At 48.6% G+C, this 22,073-nt stretch overlaps 2 protein-coding genes across 4 annotated transcripts in view; one reads left to right on the top strand and one right to left on the bottom strand.

Moving 5' to 3' along the window:
* The window catches only part of SUFU (SUFU negative regulator of hedgehog signaling), a 99,761-nt gene extending 97,618 nt beyond the window's left edge, over positions 1-2,143 (bottom strand). Inside the window, exons 1-2 of one of the 3 annotated variants that reach the window (XM_052800219.1) lie at positions 1,848-1,919; positions 6-135 (exon numbers count right to left, since the gene is read on the bottom strand). Coding sequence is in view for 2 of the 3 variants with exons in the window: in XM_052800217.1 (XP_052656177.1) it covers positions 1,848-2,029 (182 nt within the window). In the remaining variant the exon portion in view is untranslated. Of the gene's footprint in view, positions 1-5; positions 136-1,847 lie in introns of all 3 variants that reach the window. The other 2 variants (XM_052800217.1, XM_052800218.1) reach the window with 2 other exon arrangements.
* Positions 2,144-4,436: 2,293 nt separating this feature from the next.
* Positions 4,437-21,422, top strand: ACTR1A (actin related protein 1A). The gene is made up of 11 exons (XM_052800222.1): positions 4,437-4,578; positions 10,383-10,447; positions 11,342-11,417; positions 12,180-12,305; positions 13,100-13,224; positions 13,545-13,761; positions 16,910-17,002; positions 18,341-18,515; positions 19,408-19,469; positions 19,845-19,885; positions 20,263-21,422. The coding sequence occupies exons 1-11, from the start codon at positions 4,531-4,533 to the stop codon at positions 20,363-20,365; spliced, it is 1,131 nt and encodes a 376-aa protein (XP_052656182.1). The 5' UTR covers positions 4,437-4,530; the 3' UTR covers positions 20,366-21,422.
* The last annotated feature ends 651 nt before the right edge of the window (positions 21,423-22,073 follow it).

The raw sequence follows: 22,073 nt of genomic DNA, 5'->3' as shown, positions 1-22,073 counted from the left end.
AGTACCTGTAGTGTCCACGTAGGTTCCACCTTGCACAAGAATTTCCTGCACAGGACACCAGCAAGAAGCTCACCTCCGATTTCTATGAGCGAAGCTCTCAGCTCTCGCTGCCGGCTGAGACAGTTGGAAGAACCGCTAAGTAGAAAATGCCAGGATAAACAGGCCTTCATGTTACTTCTCATTTGCAACCGGCCATCACTGCTAATAGCAGTTTTTCTAATGCTTGAGCTCCAGTTGCAGTGAAGCCCTAATCAACCCCTTAAGCAAACAAGCAACAAGGTTCCTTCCCAAACAAGGGTCTCTGACATTCTTTGTTATAGACCTAAATCTCCCTCCATCCCACACAAATCTTATATCACCCCAGTCAGTAGTGTTATAAGCTGTTGATGGAAAAGAAGTGCTGACTCCCAAATCAAGGTGACTGGAAACTCAACATGCTTGAATATCTAAGATCAGAAACAGGTGTAAAAAACAGACTGATCAGACCATCACTGAAGTACTGGCCAGCACAGATGATTAAGAAATTATTTGTATTTTGAGGTCCCAGATTTGCAACATCTTATCTGAGCCCACTGTGTCAGTTTAAGTACACAAAACCCCTAAGCAATAAGGGCTAACAAACATATTTCTCGCTAGAACCACATAGAACACTTCTTTGGAAGACAACAGAAATAGCTTGGCTGTCAGAACAGAACACAGGGAGGATGTTATTTTGCTGTTGCTCAGAACTCAATCAGATAGAGACATACAGGTTAAAATGAACTGTAAATAAAGAAGTTGAGCATTTACTAAACTTTTCCAAGTGCGGGAGTAGGGACTGGTCAATGTCAGGTCCAGCAAACACTCGGGGGTGACCTGATCATGTTCCTTAGGCCCAGAAGAGGGGGCTGAGCAGCAAAGCAATAGTAAAAAGCAAAAGGAACTCCTCTTCGCACAGGGCTAGACGCTAGACACTTATATCCATAGCTAAACATCCAAGTACTTCCTTCATGCCACTCTCCCACATAAACAACTGCTGCTCCTGGTGTCAGACACTGTGTCAGCAGAGACTGTAAGCAGCAGATTCGCAGTCTGCAATAACACATGGCTACGCAAGGGCAAGAGAAGCTGGCTCTGCCCCATGGGTTTTACGGGTACATGCGTGGCACGCATCTGGCTTGGAGGCTGGAAAGCAGGTTCACTCCAGTCGGTGCTGGCCATACTCAAACCCCAAGCTCCAGGTCAGAAGACAGAGCTCGTACCCCCTGTCCAGGAAGGGAAACTCCAGCCCCCCACTCTCTGTGGGAACTCCTCCACTGAGTAACACACACTCCCTTTTCCCATGACCTGCCCCAGTCAAAGCCCTCATCAGCCACCCCTCGCTCAGAAGCTCCAAATCACCCCAGAAACTCCAATACACCCTCCTGTCTTCAGTGCGTCCCTCCCTAGACTCTGCCTTCTACTCCCAGTACGTCCTCCCCAGGACAACCCCGTCCTGCCCAGGACACCCCCCTCCCCCCCAAATACACCTCACAAGTACCCAATTACATCCCCAATGCCTCCTCCCCCAGACCCACTGCACACCCCCAAACCTCTTCCATCTCACCCCAAACTCAGCATGCAACCCCCAGTCCCTCTCCCCTTGCTGCAAACCCCCCCAGCCCCACTGCCTTGCCCCCTCCACCACATGCGGCGTCCCCAGCCCCACCGCTGCCCCCACGCCTCCCCCAACCCCACGACCCCTCTCTCGCTCCACTGCTCCCCCCAAACCCTCTCCAACCCCACACGAGGCGCCCGGCCCCACCGCTGCCCCCCAGCCCCACGCAAGGCCTCCGGCCCCTTCCAGGCCGCAGCCCCGGCCGCCTCACCAGTACTTGAGGATGGCGGTGACCTGGAGCGGGTTGGGCTGGTCGGGGTAGAGGCGGCGGCACTCGCCGTAGATACCGTGCAGCCCCGGCGGGAAGAGCGACGGGAAAGAACCGGAGCCGGACCCCGAGCCTGAACCCGGCCCGCCCGCGGGGGGACCCCCGCCAGGCCGCACGCCCTCCATGTCCCGGCGGCGGGGACGGCGCGGCGGAGGCGGCTGGTCCCGGCGCGGCCCGCTCGGCTCCGCTCGACTCCTGGCCTGGCCCGGCCCGGCCCGGCCCAAGCGGCGCTGCGCGGCGCGGCGCTGCGGGAGGAGGGGGCGGGCCCCGCTACCCGGGCGACGGTGAATGACACGGCGGCCCCGCCAATGGCGGCGCGCGGCGCGGAGAGCGGCCGCGCCTCTTCCCCCCGCCCCGCTCCACGCCACGCCGCTAGCGCGTCCTCTAGCGGCGGCGGCGGGGCGCGGCGTGGAGCGGGGCGAAGGGGCCCCGTGAGGCGCCGTGGGGAGCGCGGTGCGGAGAAACCGGGGGGCCGTGGGGCTGAAGGGGAGTCCCGTGGGCGTGAGGGAGGGCCTGGAGAGGGGGCCAGGAGGTTACCGGCGTCCGGGAGGGCCCGAGGGAAGAGGAGGGGTCCCCGTGGGGCAGCCTCGGGGGTCGCCCCGCACAAGGGTGGGGTGAGAGGCCCGGGCAGCGCCGAGGTGGGCAGAGGGCCCGGCTGGCGGGAGGCCTGGGGCAGGGGCCTGGCGGGCACCTTCCCCGGCCTTGGCTCGCCCAGGGGGCTTACGGCAGGGCAGGTCCCGTCCTGGGGCAGCTCCCTGGCCACAGCCACCCCCAGCCTCGGCACTCAAGGCTGTGTCAATCTCACCTGAAGAAGTGAGGCTGTAAATTGCAGCGGTTCAGGAGCTGCTTCGGTTAGACTTCATCTGTCCGCACAGCAGGGCCCGGGACAGAGAGCTGTGGGACCATGGCTGTGCTCCGAGATGTGGCCGGCTAATAGCTCTATATCCTTTACTACTGCTCTACAGCTTTTGTTACTGCTATCTTTATACCTTCGCCAATCCTCACAGCACCTTTATTCTCCCCGTGCACCTTTCTGTATCTGTAGGTACCTCGGAGGCAGCTGTGAAGCAATGCAAATAGGTGAAGTTCAAGGGCTGTCTGATCGAGGATCTTGACCTGTGTACTAAGCACACTGAAGATCTGGCTCATTCCCATGTTGCAGCTACATCTGTGGTCATGCGAAGCCTTGTACGTATGTGTGAGCCGGCATGTGTTCAATAGTCCACATCTTTGCTGGAGCAGTGTCCTGCTTTTTAATCAGAATAGAGAAGAAATGAGCTATAGAGTGCTGAGAGGATAGGATGAGCGCTCCTGCGTGTTGCATTTCCCATTTACATACCTGAGAGTTTATTCCAAAATCAATATTCACAACATACCTTTTAGGAGATCACACATAGTCAAGAAGCTGGCAAGCAGACAAACAAATGACTATCCACTGAGGAAGGAGGAGAGCAGTTGGTATTCTCATGAATCACTGCTTCCTGCAGCGAACAATATTTCACTTGTCCCGTTACTGTGATACTACTTTTTGTGACATCCACCCGAGAAGTCAATTACAGTCAACTGAAAAGGTAAATATAACAGAGTCATGTATGAAATGCTGTGTTGGCTTAATACATGCATCGTGAGTCTCTCCCGGCATTTACTGAGGTGATAAAATACTGGTCTTGAAATAATTTAAACCCCTCCATCCTGTCATACACAAAACCTCCTCTTTTACACTAGGTGAATGATGAAAATCACTGAAGATAAATATCTGAGGTGAGACTATCTGCTTGGGCTAAAGACAGAAGTTACAGAAGAGAAGTCTCAGTGTCTGCATGAAAGATGCGGGACAAGACAGGTGAGTTCTGAATCAGCCTTCACGTACGCTTACCAGCACTGAACTTCATTTTAACTAGTTTCAAAACCCAGTGTTGTTGCTCAGGGTTTCAAGTAAATGTATCATTTTAGTGTTGTTGTCAGTCATCAATTATTCAAAGTGCTTGTAGAATATATAGCAAGTGGAAAACAACAGGGAACACATTGTTTAATGCTTGGATGCCTGTTATGTGCATTCTTCGTACTGACACTTCTTTTCTGATTGCCATGCCTCCAAAAATGCAGAGAAACTGAGTAATACTCAGAGAGAACAGATGCGTTATGACCAGAAGGTTGTAGAGATGATTCCGTGAAACGATGGGACGGTAAAACACTTTCACTAGCGATAGATGCCCTCTGCAGGTGTTTTCTCTCTTCCTATTAGAAAAATCGGGGAAAACTATCAAACTGGAAATAAGCCAATTGCAATCCAGTGGGGCTTTGGTGGAAGTGCACAGTTACCCCCCGGCACACGACACCCACAACCCCACTCGGGTTTCACGCCGAAAAGGCATTTTCCGGGCCGTAGGTATTTTTGCAGCGTTTCCTCTTCAGTTTTTTTAAATTCCGCACTACATCTCCCGACACGCCCCGCTCCCGGCGCGCCTTCCCGTCAGGCGCCGCGCGGGGCCCAGACTACACTTCCCAGCAGGCACCGCCGGCGGAGGAATACATCACCCAGGCGGCGCCGCGCCGCCCTTCCGCGCATGCGCCGCCGACGGCTGGGCTGTTGCTCCCTGACGGGTGGCTGCGGCGGGTCCTCGCCATGGAGTCCTACGACGTGATAGCGAACCAGCCCGTCGTGATAGACAACGTGAGTGCGGGCGGCCGCGCGTCCCGGGGACTCGGAGGGCGGGAAGGGCCCGCGGGCCACAATCCCTTTGTCATCGGGGACGGCCGCGCCCCGCCCGCCACCCCCCGCCCCCCCCCCCCCGCCGGCCTAGCCGCCGCCTCGGGCCCTCGTACAGCGCCGTACGCTGCGTCCTCGCAGGCCGCCGCCGGGGCGGGGCCGCCGCGGTTCGGCGCACCGCGATTGGCTGAGGTGCCTGCCTGTCACCCGCCGGAGGTCCGCTGCCCCTCGCTGGCGGGGAGCGGCCCCCGCCGCCGCCGAGGTGCTTGCTGCCTGGGAGGGGCGGGGCGACGCCATTGGCTGGGGCGGCTGCCAGTCAGCGGGGGAGCCGCCGTTACCTGCCGAAGCGGGGCGCCTACCGCCCCGCTGTCGCGGCGAGCACCTGTGCTCATTGGTAGCTAGAGCTGTCCGTCAGGCGGGGCTGCACCCCGGCTCTGCGGCCCCGCCTTGTCCCTCTTTGTGCCTGGGGGACAATGGCGGCTGGTGGGCCCGGCCTTGGCCAGAGTCCCAGCATGCTCTGGGTGCAGGCCTTGGCCGGACCCCCAGCTTGCTCCGGGGGTGTCTGCTCTTCTCTGTTGGACCATGCTAGTGATGATACCCTCCAGCCAACCTCCCCATCACAGGCTGCTCCCTGACAGGCCCAGTGAAAGGGGGATGGTCACCCCCAGTACCAGCCACTTCCTCCCAGAGCATCCAGCCTAGTGGTCACAGCACGGGAGTGCCGGTGCCCAAGGCATGGATTCCCATGCTGAAGCCCACAGGAGGCAGAGCTCCTAAAGGAACTGCTCCCAGCCTGGGTTGCATCAGCTGTAATTTGACAGTGGGGTGTGGTGTCACAGATGGCTGCTCCTAGCTGATAATGTTTCTTGTTAGCTCAAAGCAGACCTTCAACCTGTGTGGGTAACAGCTCAGTTTGAGATGAATGAGAGTGATTGCATGCCTTGTTGAGATACTACTGGGTCCAGTTCTGATTAGCCCCATCCATGCTGGCATCCCAAGAGAAAGGACCATCCAGGAAGGGGTGGGAGGGCATATCTTGGAGGGAGCCTCCTTCAGTGTGGTGAGTCACAAATTCATGCTCCTCCCTTCTGACCTCTACTGCTAGTGATTCAGATTTTGTTGTTTTGAAGGGTCAGTGTTGTAGTGTCTTCTTTCTCCATAATCTTAATTTCTGCTGAATCTTTTTGCCATATGACATGTGGACTTGCTAGCTTAGCGCTTCTCAAACTATTGCTTTTTTTTCCCATGAGCTGAATGATTGTAGGTCTTCTCAGATCAAGCCAATTATTCTTCTGACCTCTTCTTTATTATTGATCCCAATTTCCTCCCTACGATTTGAGCTCTCTGATACAGTTTTGGTTTTGTGTCTTCCCCTGGAATCACAGCAGAGAGATTTAGGTTAGACATTGAAGGAGAATATCTAATGGAAAGGGAGATTAAGCAGTAGAATTGACTATGTAGAGAAAAACATGTTATCCTCTTTACTGAAGACATTAAAGAATAAGTTAGGTTGATTGTTCTTAGAAATGACTGGAGTAGCACTGACCCTGCTGTGGTGTCGAGTGATTAGCTAACCATTAAAGTTATTCCCAGGCACTCTGGTACTGTGAGGATAGGTTTGTTGTGCTATAGTCATATAACAGCAGCTTATATCCAATTTCAGCATGTCCTTTTGTTATTTAGTGCTATGATTGCCGCCTCTGCTTCAGTCCTGAAGAAGGGCTCGTCTGCCAGCAACTGACTCTTGTTTCTTTTCTCATTTTATCAGCTGGTCTTATAAAAGCTAATTCTTCTTGCCTCTCTTATAAATGAGTTCCCCCCCCTTCCCCTCCCTGTACAAGAAGTAGAATGAAGCAGTTGTTGTGACATCTGCCTTTAACGCTGGCAGGCTGTCAGCCAAGGAACCTTGTGGTGACACTGCATTTTTGGTACTCTTCTGAGTTCAGGCAGGACGGGAAGTGGAGCTGCACAGAGCAGGTACTGCTGTTCCTGCTGCTTCATTACTGCTTTTCCTCAGAGAGCTGCAGGCACCTTTTCAAGGCTGAGTGTTATCCCGTCTCATGTATGCGTGTGTGTGGGAAGGTGGGGAGGGGGAAGTGAGATACTGAGCTAGTGAACAAGCTAGACCACCCACCCCACCCCCCCCCAGTCCCAGCCCTGCTCTGATATCTCAGTGTGTTCCAAAAGGACATTAAGGTATGTAGCTAAAAGCTCAACAAGGAGGTGTTTTTCTCTTACCAAACAGCATGCTCAGCTGCATGTTTTCAGCAGGGAGAGTTTTGTAATATACAGTGAGAGGTTGGAGCTGTACCTCAGCACAACCTTAATACTCTTTATTATTTAGCAAGTAATCTTTAAGAGTTACATTCCCATCTTGCACTCCAACAAGCCCTCTCTCAAATAAATGGTCTGGGAGCCCTGATGAACATAATGCACATGCAAATAGACAGCATGGTTCAGCTGTGGCCTAAGCAAGCGCAAATTCCTTGACCTCCATGGAATTGTCTCTGTTTACATAAAAGAGGATAAAATTTGGATTTGTAGTCTTAAGTGGTGGCATTTAAACAGCTGAGCTGTCAGTAAGGGCCGTTGTGTCTTTGGTTTGTTCTGGAACTTATAAAATGTGTATCAAATAAAATAGTTTTACAATATGAAATGTGCACTCCCCATAAAAAGTGCTACACAGCAGATTGACTCTTGGTGATTTCCATTTAAATTTGAGTCCTAAACGCATCAAGATGAATGAATCAATAACTGACTAGCTACAGAGCTAGCGGGAGAGGCATGTTCAGTTACTTCAAGGTACTCATGAGAATTTTCCATGAGATTATCTTTCTTGACCTTTACATTTGACATGTAGTTTTTCTTTCTTCTTTTATTCTTTTGCTCAGATTAAACAAAAAACAAACCAACTAAACAAAACAGGATGAAAGCCCAGCCAGGATAGTTACTGGTCGAAGGGCGTTAATTTTAAAATTTGTTTAAGTTCTAATAAATCAGAGTTTGTAGCAGAAGGGAGGATGCATGTTTTTTTGCTTATCTGAAACAAAGATGAAAAACAGGTCTTTACTTTAAACCTTCTGAATCAGCCAGGGTTATTTCAAAATTTAAACCTTTTCCTCTGATTGTACAGGAATCTCAAACTGGTCGAAAATAAATAGATTGACTCGGTGCACACGTATCTTCAAAGAAGTAAAATGTTTTCAAGAAAAATTGAATAGGTCAGAAAGTGCTGTCAGGCCTTTGTAGTGTGGACGTAGCAAACAGCTGTGCTTGGTTTATTCCCAGGCACTTGGAAGCACAACTGTATTGAAGTCCCATCCTACTGGCGCATTCAAAACAGTCATTTGTCTTTGACTCCAGCTAGTAGTTCTGAACTACCAACGCATTCAGTTAACTTTGAACTTCAATATGTAGATCTTAAAATGCATAAATTGCTGGGAATGTCACTAGGACACACTGGGTAATTTTTGGCCTGGCATAAGGAAGTTTCGATCTCTGTATTAAAATAGGAGCATCATTGTTCTCCTGAAGCCACTTCCCAGCGGTGGACTGTGCTGGCAGCAAGATCAGTCATTATCTTGAATAATATATTCAATAAGCACAATATTCTGATGTGGTTATGTTACCATGTTTGATTCAACTTTTTTGCTACAAGGCTTGACAAAGGATGGTATTATTTCCCAGGTATAGAGTTGTTTATAAGGTATGATAAGGAAAATCAGAATAGCGGTTTTGTTTTATTTGTTGCTTCACTTTGAAGTGAATAGCCAGAAGAGAGTCTATCTAAAGGGAAGTCTTTTTAACACTTCACAGGCCACTTTGTCACACTGGTACATGTTAGGGCAGACTTTGGGATGCAACTGGAGCCAAGTCCCTCTTGCCCAGAGGGAATAGTCCTGCCCAGGTGCCAGCTTGGGTGTGTTCCTTGAGCCAGCCTGGCTGCAGACATTTGTCAGGAGGCAAGGATTCGAGCGATCTCTCTTTTATATCTTTTATAACTAGTTAGGTCTGGTTTGCAGAGTGTTCCTGATACTCCTCCCTTACAGATGCATCCTGGCAAATCTGACTGTAGGTTTTGAGGCAGGAGTGCCCCCGCCCTGGTGGCAGAGCACACATGCTCTGTGCAAAGCCCAGCACCTTGGCTGAAACTGCTGATGAAAGTAGTTTGGGAATAAGGCGCTGGACTGACTGTGAACTGCCGAGGCTGGGGCCGCCCTGCATTCCTTTCTGCTGAGCCTGCTCTGGCTGGTAACCTCTGGCACTGGAACTGGGCAGGCAGCTGGGACAGCAGCATCAGAAACCGCTGCAGCCAGAGCTTGTCTGGCAGAGCCCTGAGCAACTCATTTGGCCTCAGTCTCCAAGTGAAAGCAGTGATGCTGACCAACACAGAAGTGGTAGAAAGGGGAAAGCAGTGGAGGAGCTGCATTGCTACTCATTTTAAAATGCTCTGGGGCAGCCAAAATGTCTTTTTGGCCTCAAAAACGGTACAGTCCTGCTGCAGAGCCCTTGAGAGTGAACAGACACTTCACAGGTCACAGGTTTCAGTGCAAACTCACGTGCTTTGCTCCAAGTACGGGGTAAAGCCAAACTGCTCCTCTTTCTGCAGAAAAGCTTGCTCCCATGGTAGTCTGGGATTACCAGTGAAACGGCTTATCCGAGGAGAGCCTATGAAGGTCCGCTCCTTAGCAAAACTTGGGTGTTCCTGCAAACTGCTCATTGTTTCAAGATGTCATTCCCTTGTGCAAGGAGAGGAAATGGAGGAGGGGAAGAAGTCAGCACAGATCCAAGTTGATGATGGGGTTCCCAGGATGCTTCCAGATGATACCGACGGGGATGGGAGCTGCCAGATGCCCAGCACTGACTCCCTGCCAGGGCCTCCCTGCGGCTGGTTTTACCTGCTCTGGGTTTGCTGCTTGTGCTGTTTTGAATGTTGCAGAAGGCTTTTTGGATTTGTGCCTTTCTGACTGCCATACCTAATCTTTTCTTCCTTGTCCCTTCTAAACAAGCCCTATCCTGTCAGCTGCTCTTCCTGCCTCCAGCCCTGCCCCTTGCAGTGTGACTGGCACCTTTGTTCTTTCCAGACCCCAGTCTGGGTTCATTTCCAGTGTCTTTTCTGACCATGTTTCTGCAACCTGCCTCCTTAGCATTGGCTAGTTTATCCACCACATGATCTTCTTTTCCCTAATCTCTGCTCCAGCCTGTTTCACACAGTCCTTTCCTACTTCCTTTTCTGACTTTATCCACCCTCCCTCCATCCTTTCCAAATCTGCTTCTTCCAAGAGGCCTACAGCCTTCATCCTCCCCCTTTTAGCAGTGGGCTCTGAAGCTGGCAGGGTTCGGTTGCTCTTGCTTGGCTTTCTGGAGTGCTGTCCTCCACCCAGAGAGTATTTAAGATCAACAGAAAACTGCAGAGCTTGGATTTAGCCTCCTGCACCCCTAGCAATAGCACTGGGTAGAAAAATTCTTCTCTGTACAGAGCAGCATTTGGGTGTGTACATGGAGCAGTACCAGGACGCTCCTGGGTGTTTGTGCCCTGTGTGACATGTCACTGCTAGGCAGGTGCCAGTTAGTCCCCTCTAGTGGCCAAGCTGGCCTGCTGGCACCTTCCCATCCCCAACCCCGCCTGGCAAATCAATCCCTGGGGAGCTTTATTCCTAGTAAAAAGAGAAGGATCTGGCAGTGCTGATGTACTTTGCTACTCCTTTACAACTTGTGAAGATGCCTGAATGAATGCTAAACTCATGTTTTCATCTTTGCTCCCACAGGGCTCAGGTGTGATTAAAGCAGGTTTTGCAGGTGATCAAATACCGAAATACTGCTTTCCAAACTAGTAAGTATTCTGCTGGTCTTGGTAAGTTCTTAGTACCGTGTAACAATTCTTTGATACATAGAGGGGAAGAATGGTCCAATTTTGTAACTGGAGAAATTAGTTATTCTTTTTCTGCCTGCTGCACAGAAGTATCAGGGAGGGGAGATCTCTGCTATTAAGTACTTTGAGATTTTTGGGAGGGGGGTGATGCACCATAAAAGGTGACATATCACTTTGTCAGGCTCAATACCCAACCAAAGCTGTAGGATCCTTTAGTCTTGAGACATGAGGAAAAGGACAAGGAAAAAGACAAAGATGGGCCAAGAAGTGTGAAGACCTCTGTATTTCTTTGATGTGTGGTCTGATGTCTTGATTCCTGCCAAACTTCCTTGGAAGTTTTATGAGAGTTTTACTGGAAGGAGGTCTGCTGGATCAGGAACTCTGAATATGGCTTTTATTTTCAACAGGGTGGGTTTTTAATGAGTATATTTGTGTTCTGAGCAATGTGTTCTGTATGGTGAGGTGGGTTATGGGACTATAAACGTCTAATCTGAGAAGCTACCTGAGGTCAGGCAACACCATGTGGATCTGTCAGCTCAGACCATTGCTTAGTCTAGCCATGTTCACCCCAGGCACTGTTGGAACAAGTAAGTCTGAATCATCTGCGAAAGCATGGCCAGACTCACCTGGCTTATATCCTGCCACTTCAGAACTGTCTACAATCTGTTCCCTTCACCTCTGATTCTGAGATTAGCTCAGAGCAAACCTGGGTCTGTCTGCACCTGGTAGTGCCCCCAGACCCACCCATTGCTTTAGAAAGTACTGGTTAGGACAGAGAGGAACACAAAGTAGTTAATCCTTGGGTGCATCTGAGCTCTCTCTCTAGAAGCACTTATACTCTTGCCTCTGTTCTAGTGTGGGCAGACCAAAGCACATTCGTGTTATGGCTGGTGCTTTAGAAGGGGACATTTTCATTGGTCCAAAGGCAGAGGTAAGAAAACCTGTATACTGCACTTCATATATCTCAGTATCCTGCTGTAAGGAGGGGCTGTAGCAGTTATGCTTAAAAGGGCTGTGGTTCCTTGGTATCAGCATATAGATCTGAAGAGCAGAATAGGTTGTCACTTTTAAGTGTGTCCAAGGTGGAGTGGGAAGCTCCATGAAATTCTTGTGCCAACCTTCTGACCACAGACCTTTTTTCCAAGTCCTTCTATATGTCTCCTTTTTTTCTAGGCTACTTCTAGGTCTGTGTGGTTAAATCCCCATCCTTTTGACTGGGAACTTCAGAAATGGACCCTACTTGCCTTTTATCTCCCTGGTGTGGGCAAGAAGCTTGCTTTCCACAGTCCCGCTTTTGTCAGCATGTAGTTGTATGGTCTCACATTTCTTGTGAGCCCTCCGAACTACATTCCCCAATGCCACCCTGTTATGTTTTGTATCATGACTGAGCTGGTAGAACAAAGATACCATTTGATAGGTGTCTGTATGTTGGCTTGAAAAGTGTTAGGATGGAATGTGCTCTGCAACTGCCAGACTTTCCTGCTTGGTGTAAAAAGGCCTTGTTTAATCTCGTGAATACTCTGGCAGAGATGTTTGTGATTAATGTTCAGTTTTTGCCCTACATGCTAGAGAGAAGTTGTCTTTTAGTGGCATCAAAAAAAGTGAGTCTGACATTAAATCATAGTCATCGTGCTCAGAAATGTGATTGTTTGAGTCTGACAGGTATGCTCTATTGTCCTTTCTGTTTGCTCAGGAGCACAGAGGTCTCCTCTCGATCCGATACCCGATGGAGCATGGCATAGTGAAGGACTGGAATGACATGGAGCGCATTTGGCAGTATGTGTATTCAAAAGACCAGCTTCAGACATTCTCAGAGGAGGTGAGATACGTCATTACGTAATGGCACAGGCATCATTCAGTATGTGTGTAACACCAGGAGCTTTGGAACTCCAGGAAAGATTTGGGACTTTTCCTTTGCTCTTCTTTCTAAACGTGTCTGTTGTTAAATTAGGTTCTTTTATCTCTCGGGAGATATTGCACAAGAAGTGTCCAAGCAGAATTCTTCCCCAGATCTAATGTTCTGGCCTGACTGAAAATCTGATTTTCAGCATTTGTTATTCACACTCTCTCTAAGGATCCTGCTCTAGGCCAAGTGCTTCTAACTTTTCCTGTTCTGCCTGCACATCAGGCGTATCCACTCAGCAGTGACGTGATTTGAAGGAAGGAAGGAGAAAACCACAATCCTGTGGTCTGGAATGAGCTGACCAAAAAATTATTAAATGACGGAGAGCAATAGGTTGTATGAGTGGAGTAGGAATATTTCTGCCTGTGCGTGCTAAGACCGTATGCCTTCACCCTTTCTTAGAGTCTGTGTATTTTGGCTAATCTGACTGACCTTTGGCACTGAGAGTCATCTTGTTCATCCTTCATGGGGCAGGTTGCTCACAGAGTACATTTCCTAACACTTCATAACTACACCAGAACCCTGCTGGTCTTCCAACTTAATAGAGGTTATTCACAGTCTAATACAGCTTAGTAGCTGAAATTATTTCCTTCTACATGTCCCTTTGCACTAGTGGTTTCCTAAAGTGAATAAATAAGCAGAAATTTTCAGGAACACACGTCTACCTGCCTCCTGGTTATTGCAGCACAGCTCCTTCTTTTCTTTACCAGCATCCTGTGCTGCTAACAGAAGCACCCCTAAACCCACGCAAGAACAGAGAGCGTGCTGCTGAGGTGTTTTTTGAGACCTTCAATGTGCCAGCACTCTTCATCTCCATGCAAGCTGTGCTTAGCCTGTAAGTGTCTTTCGTCTTTGATTTGTGCTTGTGAAATGTTGCCATGAAATCCATTTTTTCACAAACCAAAACAAAACCTGTGGAAGACCACACTGATGTCTGACTTACCCCTTTTCAAGCAAGAACCGAAACTCAATTTTAATTTCTGTAATAAAGAGTTTACAGGAATTTGCTGAACTATGATGAGAACTAGGTTTTGGGGGTTTTTTTAGCCCCTGTTCATGGGAAATCTCTGCTCCCCGAGTTGAGCCTGGATGTGCTGCATGCTTGGGGTCACTTTGAATTGCTTGTTCTGACTTGATTGTTTGCCCCTTCACTAGCTACGCAACTGGGAGGACTACAGGAGTGGTGCTGGACTCTGGGGATGGCGTTACCCATGCAGTTCCCATCTATGAAGGCTTTGCCATGCCCCACTCCATCATGCGGATTGACATTGCTGGCCGTGATGTCTCACGCTACCTGCGTCTCTATCTCCGGAAGGAAGGCTATGACTTCCACACAACCTCCGAATTTGAGATTGTCAAGACCATCAAGGAGGTGATGCAGTGTCTGTTTCTGTGTTTATCCAAGAAGGGATTCCTCCCCAAGGGAAGTTGTGACTTGTGGAATCCAGTGGAAAGTGCTAGCCTACCTAGCTCCACAGCTCATTCCTTTATCTACCCAAGGGAGACTAGGGCTGCTAAGATGATGAAGGACTAGAGCATCTCTCATGAGGAAAGGCTGAGAGAGCTGGGACTGTTGAGCCATGCGAAGAGTAGGTTGGGGAGATTCTCATCAATGTATATAAATGTCTGAAGGGAGGATGCAAAGAAAACAGAGCCAGGCTCATTTCACTGATGTCCAGTGACAGGACAAGATGCACAAACTGAAGCACAGGAGGTCCTGTCTGAACATAAACTTTTTTACTGTGAGGGTGATGAAGCACTGGCACAGGTTGTCCAGAGAGTTGTGGAGTCTCCATCCTAGGTGATATTCAAAAGGCATCTGGACATGGTCCTGGGCAACCTGTTCTAGGTGACCCTGCTTGAATGGGGGGCAGGACAAGATGACCTCCAGAGGTCACTTGCAAACTCAGCCATCTGGTATTCTGGGAGGCTTACAGTCAAGGTCGCATCTAATCCCTATTGAGGAGCTGTTAACATGGAGATGAAGACAGGCTGGTAGTTCAGAATCTGATTTGCATTCATCTGTGCTGCAGTTTCTCAGGGTCTGATGATCTCTTTCACTAGTGTTTGTTTACCCTTCAGGGCAAGAGTCTGTAAAATCCATGGCAGGTAAGGATCACAAGTGGGATATTGCAAGTTGCTTCCATCCCTCTGTGAAAGAATTCACTCACAGCATTCATGTTTACAAAAACTTCCCCTCTTTTATAGGGTCTGCAGTGTTCAGTGACCTTACAGCTACACAGCAGTTTGGAAATCAGTGATTAACATCCCTAGTAAAGCAGTTACCTTGGTTTCTGTTGTGTGCCAAGAGAGGAGGACAGAGGTGGGACAGTGAATAGTAGCTCAGAGCTGGTGACTGCTCACAGCAGCTTTGCAGCATCGCTGTGCTCACGTAGATGGGTTGCTCTCTGATTTCAGCAACACTGTGTGACTCGGGGCTGCCTGTGCATCTATGCCTTCAGTACATGGGGTCAGTCCTCAGATCAGTACTGGCTGTGATTGCTGTGTGCTGATGCCTGGCAGTTGCTGCCATGCTGCAGGACCCCATCACAAGCTGTTATTGCCACAGATAACTCTGGGCTGAGCCAGCAGCCTGTGCCAGGGCTTGAGAGTGTTAATGAGCTATTCCTGAGCCTGTGACCTACCGGCAAAGGACCATAATGGAAATAGTTTGCTTGTTCTGCATGACTATAGCTCAGTGTGGCTGTGCTGAGAGAACAGTGCTTGTGCTTCATGTAATGGTACAGCTGAATGGCTTCCGCCTGTTGCCCAGAGCAGGAGACTTCATAGGGTTGTAGGTTTTAACCCGGTAGCTGCTCTTTGTTTTATAAGTGCTGATTGCTTAATGAGAGAAAAAGCTGACGTGCAGATACTGCAGCATCTGTAGACCAGAAGATCTAGGGATCAGAGGCTTGCTGGAGAACTCTTTGCTTCAGAAGCAGCCTGTTTTGTACCAAGCATCAGTTGCAGTGCAATTGCAATGGCCTTATGGGACAAAGCAAGAGGCTTGTACTCTTCATAAATGGCCAAGGCTGCCTTTGCATCTTGGGTGATGAAACTATTCAAGAATGTTGTGCTGACTGTTAAACACAACGTCTTGCACCAGTGCAGTATCTCCTCTGGACTATAGACTTAGGGAGACAAAGAGCAGGGGAAAGTGAGCCAAGTCCTGCTTTGCATACTGACTACCCTCACCAGTGAGACTCCTGAAGAAGCGAGGAAACAACCTGATGTTCGCTCTACAACTTACACTTTTTGCTTTACTTTAAGACTAATTTTAGCTGGGGAAAGTTTTGCAGATTTCTAGGATATATATACCTGGAACTTGCAGTGAGATTTCTATTGATGTTGGTGCCATTTGTGACTTGATTTGCAAATCTGAGGGCCTGAGTGTGGCTTCTTATGTTTGCAGCTTTCTTGCCTTTGGAGAAGTTTGGATATGCAGCCTGAATGCACCATGGCAAGCACAAAGCTGAGATCCTGTACATGGGAGTTTCTCAGTCTCAAAAGCTGCTTGTGATCTGTTGGAGTCTGTCTGACTGGTTTTGGGTTTTTTTTTTAAGGGGAAAAATTTAGGAAAGAAATTTGGGGATGTTGAAAAGTCTAGAGAAGAAATTACCTTAAAAGGGGAGCCCTTAATGCCTACTTTAGTGCAAACATTGTTCTCTGTTTCTTGGTTTACTGTAAGGGCAAACACCCTCAGGTTCCCCAGAGAGGTTTGTAGATTCTCCATCTGTGGAGGTACTCCAAACACAACTGGACATGGTGTTGAGCAGCCTGCTTTAACTGACCCTGCCTGAGCAGGGGGATTGGACTAGATGATCTCAGGAGGCCCCTTCCAACCTAAACGTTTCTGTGATTCTGTTTAGACTTTTTTTTTTTTTTTTAATCTCCAAATGATGACAACTTGAAATAGCAAAAACACGGGGTGCTGGAGCGGTTTGAAAAGTTGGAGTATTTTGTTTCCTGTAACTTAAAATCTAGGTGGGCAATGGGAAGTAAGCAGCTTGGATCATGTTAAGGAATTTTTGCTGTTAGCTATTAGTTATCGTTTATCCTGTTGAAATGTAATAGTGGGCTTTCTTCACGCTCCTAATCTGTTGCAAAGTTACCTGAACCCACCTTTATACAAGGTTAATGTCACTAAAGGTGTTTCAGGTGTGTGTTTTACTTTGCCCTACAGTAGACTGGAAGTGCTTACAGGATAGTTACCGCATCTGTGCTAGAGAGAGGTAACTTCTAAGCAGCGAGAGAGAGCTGGAAGAGAGAGGTGAGCAGCAGCTAGAGGGGGTGTGATCATCCTTGATATCTCTAATTGTCACATGGAGCTGTAGCATGAGTAGGTATTTTACCTGATGTGAACCCAAAAGGTCTTTCCCCAGCACAAAATATTGTTGAAATTGGTCTCCCCAAAGGGATACATGGATTTTTTTGTTGAGTTGAGTGAGAAAAGTATTTTATCAGAGGCATTTGGGTTTAGCCTTCTCATCTCTCTCTCCCTGACTCTGTTTCCTCTCCAGCGTGCCTGCTACCTGTCAATAAGCGCCCAGAAGGATGAGACTCTGGAGACCGAGAAGGCTCAGTACTACCTGCCAGATGGAAGCACTATTGAGGTTTGTAAGGACCACCCTCAGAGGATTCCTAATGTGAAGCACAGGGTTTCCAGAATAGCGTTCTGCCTAGTGATGGGAAATTTAATGCGGTGTTAGGTGGGAGGAGATAATTTTAAAAGACCAGAAGTCATCCCAGGCTGTTGACTGGGCACTAGAATTTTTAGGGGAAGAAAACATTATTAGAAACCTCACAACTTCTACTGGAAGTCCTGTGTAAGGATACAGCATGACCATGGGGACCCTGAGCTGTTTGAGTGCAGGCTCTGATCTGGCAAATCTTTATGTAGATCAGGAACAGAGTGTGGGTAGTTACCAGTTCACTGTAAATTCAGCAGTGGTTTTGTGTGTGGCTTTTGTCCTGCCTAGAGGTGCAGAAACAATTGCTTTGAAGAGTGAGTTAGGAATACTCCTCAAAAGACTGAGCCCACTACAGAGTTGTTGAAGAAGAGGAAATACAGGTCTTAACTGCAGCACCAGGGGTGGATCTGCTCCCTTTTCTGCCAGTGACCTGCTGTATGGGGCTGAGCAAGTTTCTTAATCTCTTTCATCTACAAAATGGAAATAGCGCCTTTTCTGGGAGCAGTAGACCAAACTGGCGTTCACTTGGGAGGTAGTGATGCAGCATCAATGTCCAGGAAACTTCCTGACTGTTGTGGTTTAACCCCAGCCAGTAACTAAGCACCATGCAGCTGCTCACTCACTTCCCCCCCACCTGGTGTGATGGGGGAGAGAATCGGGGAAAAAACAAGTAAAACTCATGGGTTGAGATAAGAACAGTTTAACAGAACAGAAAGGAAGAAAATAATAATGATAATTACAACAATAATAAAATGACAATAATAAAAAGGATTGGAATATACAAAACAAATGATGCACAATGCAGTTGCTCACCACTCACCAACTGATGCCCAGTTAGTTCCCAAGCAGTGATCCCCCCCAGGCCAACTCCCCCCAGTTTATATACTGGGCATGATGTCACATGGTATGGAATATCCCTTTGGCCAGTTTGGGTCAGCTGTCCTGGCTGTGTCCCCTCCCCACTTCTTGTGCCCCTCCAGCCTTCTTGCTGGCTGGGCATGAGAAGCTGAAAAATCTTTGACTTGGTCTAAATACTACTTAGCAACAACTGAAAACATCAGTGTGTTATCAGCATTATTCTCATACTAAATCCAAAACATAACACTATACCAGCTACTAGAAAGGAAATTAACTCTATTCCAGCTAAAACCAGGACACTGACTCTGAAGGTTCACCTAAGAAAGGTAGGCCCAAACTGTAGACAGTGAACAGAGCCACACTGCTCTCTCTTGCCCTCTGTGCTAACTTCTCCCCTTGCAGATTGGCTCTGCCCGTTTTCGAGCCCCAGAGCTCCTGTTCCGGCCAGACCTGATAGGGGAGGAATGTGAAGGACTCCATGAAGTGCTTGTTTTTGCCATTCAAAAATCAGACATGGACCTGAGGCGAACGCTGTTCTCCAACATCGTGCTGTCTGGAGGCTCCACGCTTTTCAAAGGTTCCTGCCTCTCCTCTTTCAGTGGGCTGTGACATACCTGGTCTCTTGCTTCCTTCTCATGTGAAACTGGGAAGATAACTTATATCACCCAACTTGTCCTGTGAGATGAGGGCTGTGGGAACTCTGCTCTCTCAAGGGGGTTACTGTCTAATTTTCTGAGTCCTAGTCATATCCTTCTGGGTATGCAAGATACCTGTGCCCTTGTATATAATTTCCTGGGTTTGGGGGGCTTTTATCTTTTTCCTCTTATCACTCTGCCTGTGTCAGGACTGAATAGCTGTGTCACTTTTGCTGCTCTAGTTCAGGGTAGTTGAGTCTGGATACCTAAAAGGCTCCTGCATCTCCTGAGGTTTCTTAGGTCTTTGGTATCCGAGAGAGTCCAGCAGTCCTGATACTGCATGAAATGTCAGCTACACATGTGCAGAAAACTTTCTACCCATCCCCTCAGGGCTCAGCTGGTCCCCATCAACTTAAAGATATCCTCTGCTAGATCCTGTCAGCCTGTTATCCACAGGTGGACATCTCTGGATAGGTCCTGGTCTTCCCATTCAAACCCTGCTCCCCTGTATAAATGGGCTGGACACAGGAGGAATGCCCAGGGAAGGAGGAGGGAGCTGGCCCACCTGTGGTCCTAGCTAAAAATCTCACTTGCTCATCTGAAGTTGCTGCTGAGGGATAGAGCCCATTGTGCTGGTGTTTGAAGTCTGCCTGAGGGAGACAGAATCCTGTTACCTCACTGGCTGTGTTCTGTGCCTCTCCAAATTGGTCTCTCTGTGAGATCTGGAGTGGGATATTTGAATAGGACTGCATAGGTCATGTCCACATTGTTAGCAGATGGAACTTGGGATTTTGCTGAGGGGCTCACACTACATGGTTTTTTTGTCTTTTGTAGGCTTTGGTGACAGGCTGTTGAGTGAGGTGAAGAAACTAGCTCCGAAGGACGTCAAAATAAGGGTAGGAGCAGTCTCTCTTGTATTTATCACATACTACGTGTGTTGTTCTGTGACCTTTAAAGAATGACACTGAGAGTGCAGCTGCCATTTGCTTCAAACCAGAAACTACTTTCCTGAGACAGCCCAACAGTATTTTCTGTTGTGATGAAAACCTGTTTGGTTTCATCACTGAGAGGGTGGCTCCTCTGACAACATGAACCCTGTCCAGGATGCTGGACCACAGTGGCTGTTTTGTGGGGGGCTGCTGGGTGTCTTTCTGGTGGGAGAGATCATACCCATGTTTGTCAGCTGTTAGCCGTAGTGAAATGGGGGCAGTGTGCCAGGAGGAGCAGACTGGAGCTTGGGAAGGTACTGACTGATTCTCTCTTTCTCCCAGATATCAGCTCCTCAGGAAAGATTGTATTCTACTTGGATTGGGTATGTACTGCACAGTGACACATCTTGCTGTGGGATGAGGGCTGGGGAGGCGCAGCCTGTCGGCACTCCCACTGTTGTCCCTGCTGGTGCTGCGTGTCAGGGTTTCATGCGATGCTTGGTGTGTTAGTGGAGCAGCAATCGGCAGGTCATTTGGGAGGGGGTGGCTGGTGCCAGGGTCTGTAGTGCCAGCATGTTTGAGGCTAACAGGAGAGGAAGTGACTGTTCAGAGAGCGTTTCTGTTGTAGATAACTGGGAGCCACAGCACCTTTCTGACACGAGGAAGTGTCACGCAATAGAAACAGCTCATCTCTGCAGAGATACCATGAGAGTGCCCCCAACATTTTCCTTTAACCCATAACATGCCTGTCTCTCCCCAGTGGCTCTATTCTGGCCTCACTGGACACCTTTAAGAAAATGTGGGTTTCGAAAAAGGAGTATGAAGAAGATGGAGCTCGTGCCATCCAGCGAAAAACCTTCTAGCCCTGGGACCTGTCCTCGGTCTCCTCCGAAGACTCACTTCAGTTCTAAACTCGCTTTTCTGAGTCCGAGTGTCTGAGAGCTGCCTGTGTGTGTGTGTGTGCGCCAGCATGCCCCGATGTCACTGAGCAAAGACAACAGCAGCAGGAGGGTTGTATTAGTACTACTAATAACTTCTTATTTTTTTATTTTATTTTTTGTTGGTTTTTTTGTAATGGAAAGGAGAAAATACCAATTTGAAATTCTCCAGAATGGCCCATTCCTTTTTCATTTCAGTCCCTTAATTTCTGTATCACAATCACATTTTTCACTGTAAAACAAGCAAGCAAAAACAAAGGGAACAGCTTATAGAAACTGCCTAGCAAGCCAGAAGGGAGCCAACCACTGCAGACTGCTCACACAGGCTTTAGTCGGCCTGACTGCAACGCCTGGATTGTTTGGAAACACTTAGCTGAGGCCCCACAGCTACTTTCTTCTTCAGCAGTGTCTTCACCATCAGTAGGTTTTTGAAGTTGTTTTTAATACAGTTTTTGTTAAGAGAAAGCACATTCTCAACGGTTAAGCCCATTTACCCCCACTGTTTTTGGTGTGTGAGTGTGTATGCCTGTGTAACTTAGCCTGATGTGTGGGTCTGCACCACAGCTGGAGAAGTTGGTGATAGGACTTAGTTTGTATTGCATGGAGTAGAACAAAGCAAATCTAATCAGCTATCATTGTACTAGGCGGTAATTCTCTTGTACCTTGTTTTAAGTACCTATTCTCCTCTGGAAGCAAGTGCCCCAGAATGGGGGTGAAGGCACTTGTGTGTTCCCCTCAACCTGCCAAGATTTACAGTGCTGAGTTCTCATGTTCTTTCTCTGTAAGAGTTGAGGCTGTTTCCCCCTTTCCTGCCATGTCAGGGCAAAGGGAGCATGTATTTGCAGCCAGGCATAATAACTCCTGTGTACTTTATCCATTCTGGGTCAAAATAATAATTGGGAAGGTGCATTGTAATGTAAGAATTGTTTTATTTATTGAAATGTCTGAGGATATCTCAAATACTGACCACAGCACCTGGGAATTACGCTTTGGGTTGTCTTTGAACACCTGTTACCCAGCTGTCCATTGTTTGATGTTAACACTGTTTACAGCACACATGCTTAGCAGAATAGCCAGCCAGCCCTGTGACACCACCCAGTAACTGCTCCTGAGGGAGTCTCGCTGTTCTCTATCAATACACTACACAAGAGGACAATAAACTGTACCAGGACGTTGGCGTGAGCAGCAGGTCTGTGAGCAGGAAGCTGTCGTGAGGGCTGTGCTCTGCTGTACTGCGTATGCCTTTCTGCTTGCCTAGTGGCTGCTTTGCTTCTACTGCTTTTACAGCCATGGGCAGGCCTACAGCTCTGCTTGTGTTGGGCAGTGCCACTGTTTCCTCTTTAGGTTTTTGTTATGCATTATTTGGTGCTCTTTTTCCTCCCCATTGTTGTTGTCTGCAGTACCTGGCAGTAACAGTGGAGCTGGAGTTGCTCAGTGGCAGTTCCTCCCTGTTCCCCTCCTATCTGTTCATTGCCACACATCACCTTGGGGTCACTCTCAAGCACAGAGGTAGGGTGAGAGCTGGAGGGCTGCTGCAGAGGCGTGCTGAAAGCTGGTGCATTGCCCCAGCTGAGATGAATGTAAACAGCAGCATGTTGCCCCTGTGGGAACCACGTTCTGCAGGCTCGCTGCT

Source organism: Harpia harpyja, chromosome 10 (assembly GCF_026419915.1).
Source record: "Harpia harpyja isolate bHarHar1 chromosome 10, bHarHar1 primary haplotype, whole genome shotgun sequence".
NCBI classification, from domain to species: domain Eukaryota; kingdom Metazoa; phylum Chordata; class Aves; order Accipitriformes; family Accipitridae; genus Harpia; species Harpia harpyja.
Note: the sequence above shows the minus strand (reverse complement) of the source record. Positions and strands in the feature narration are given on the sequence as shown.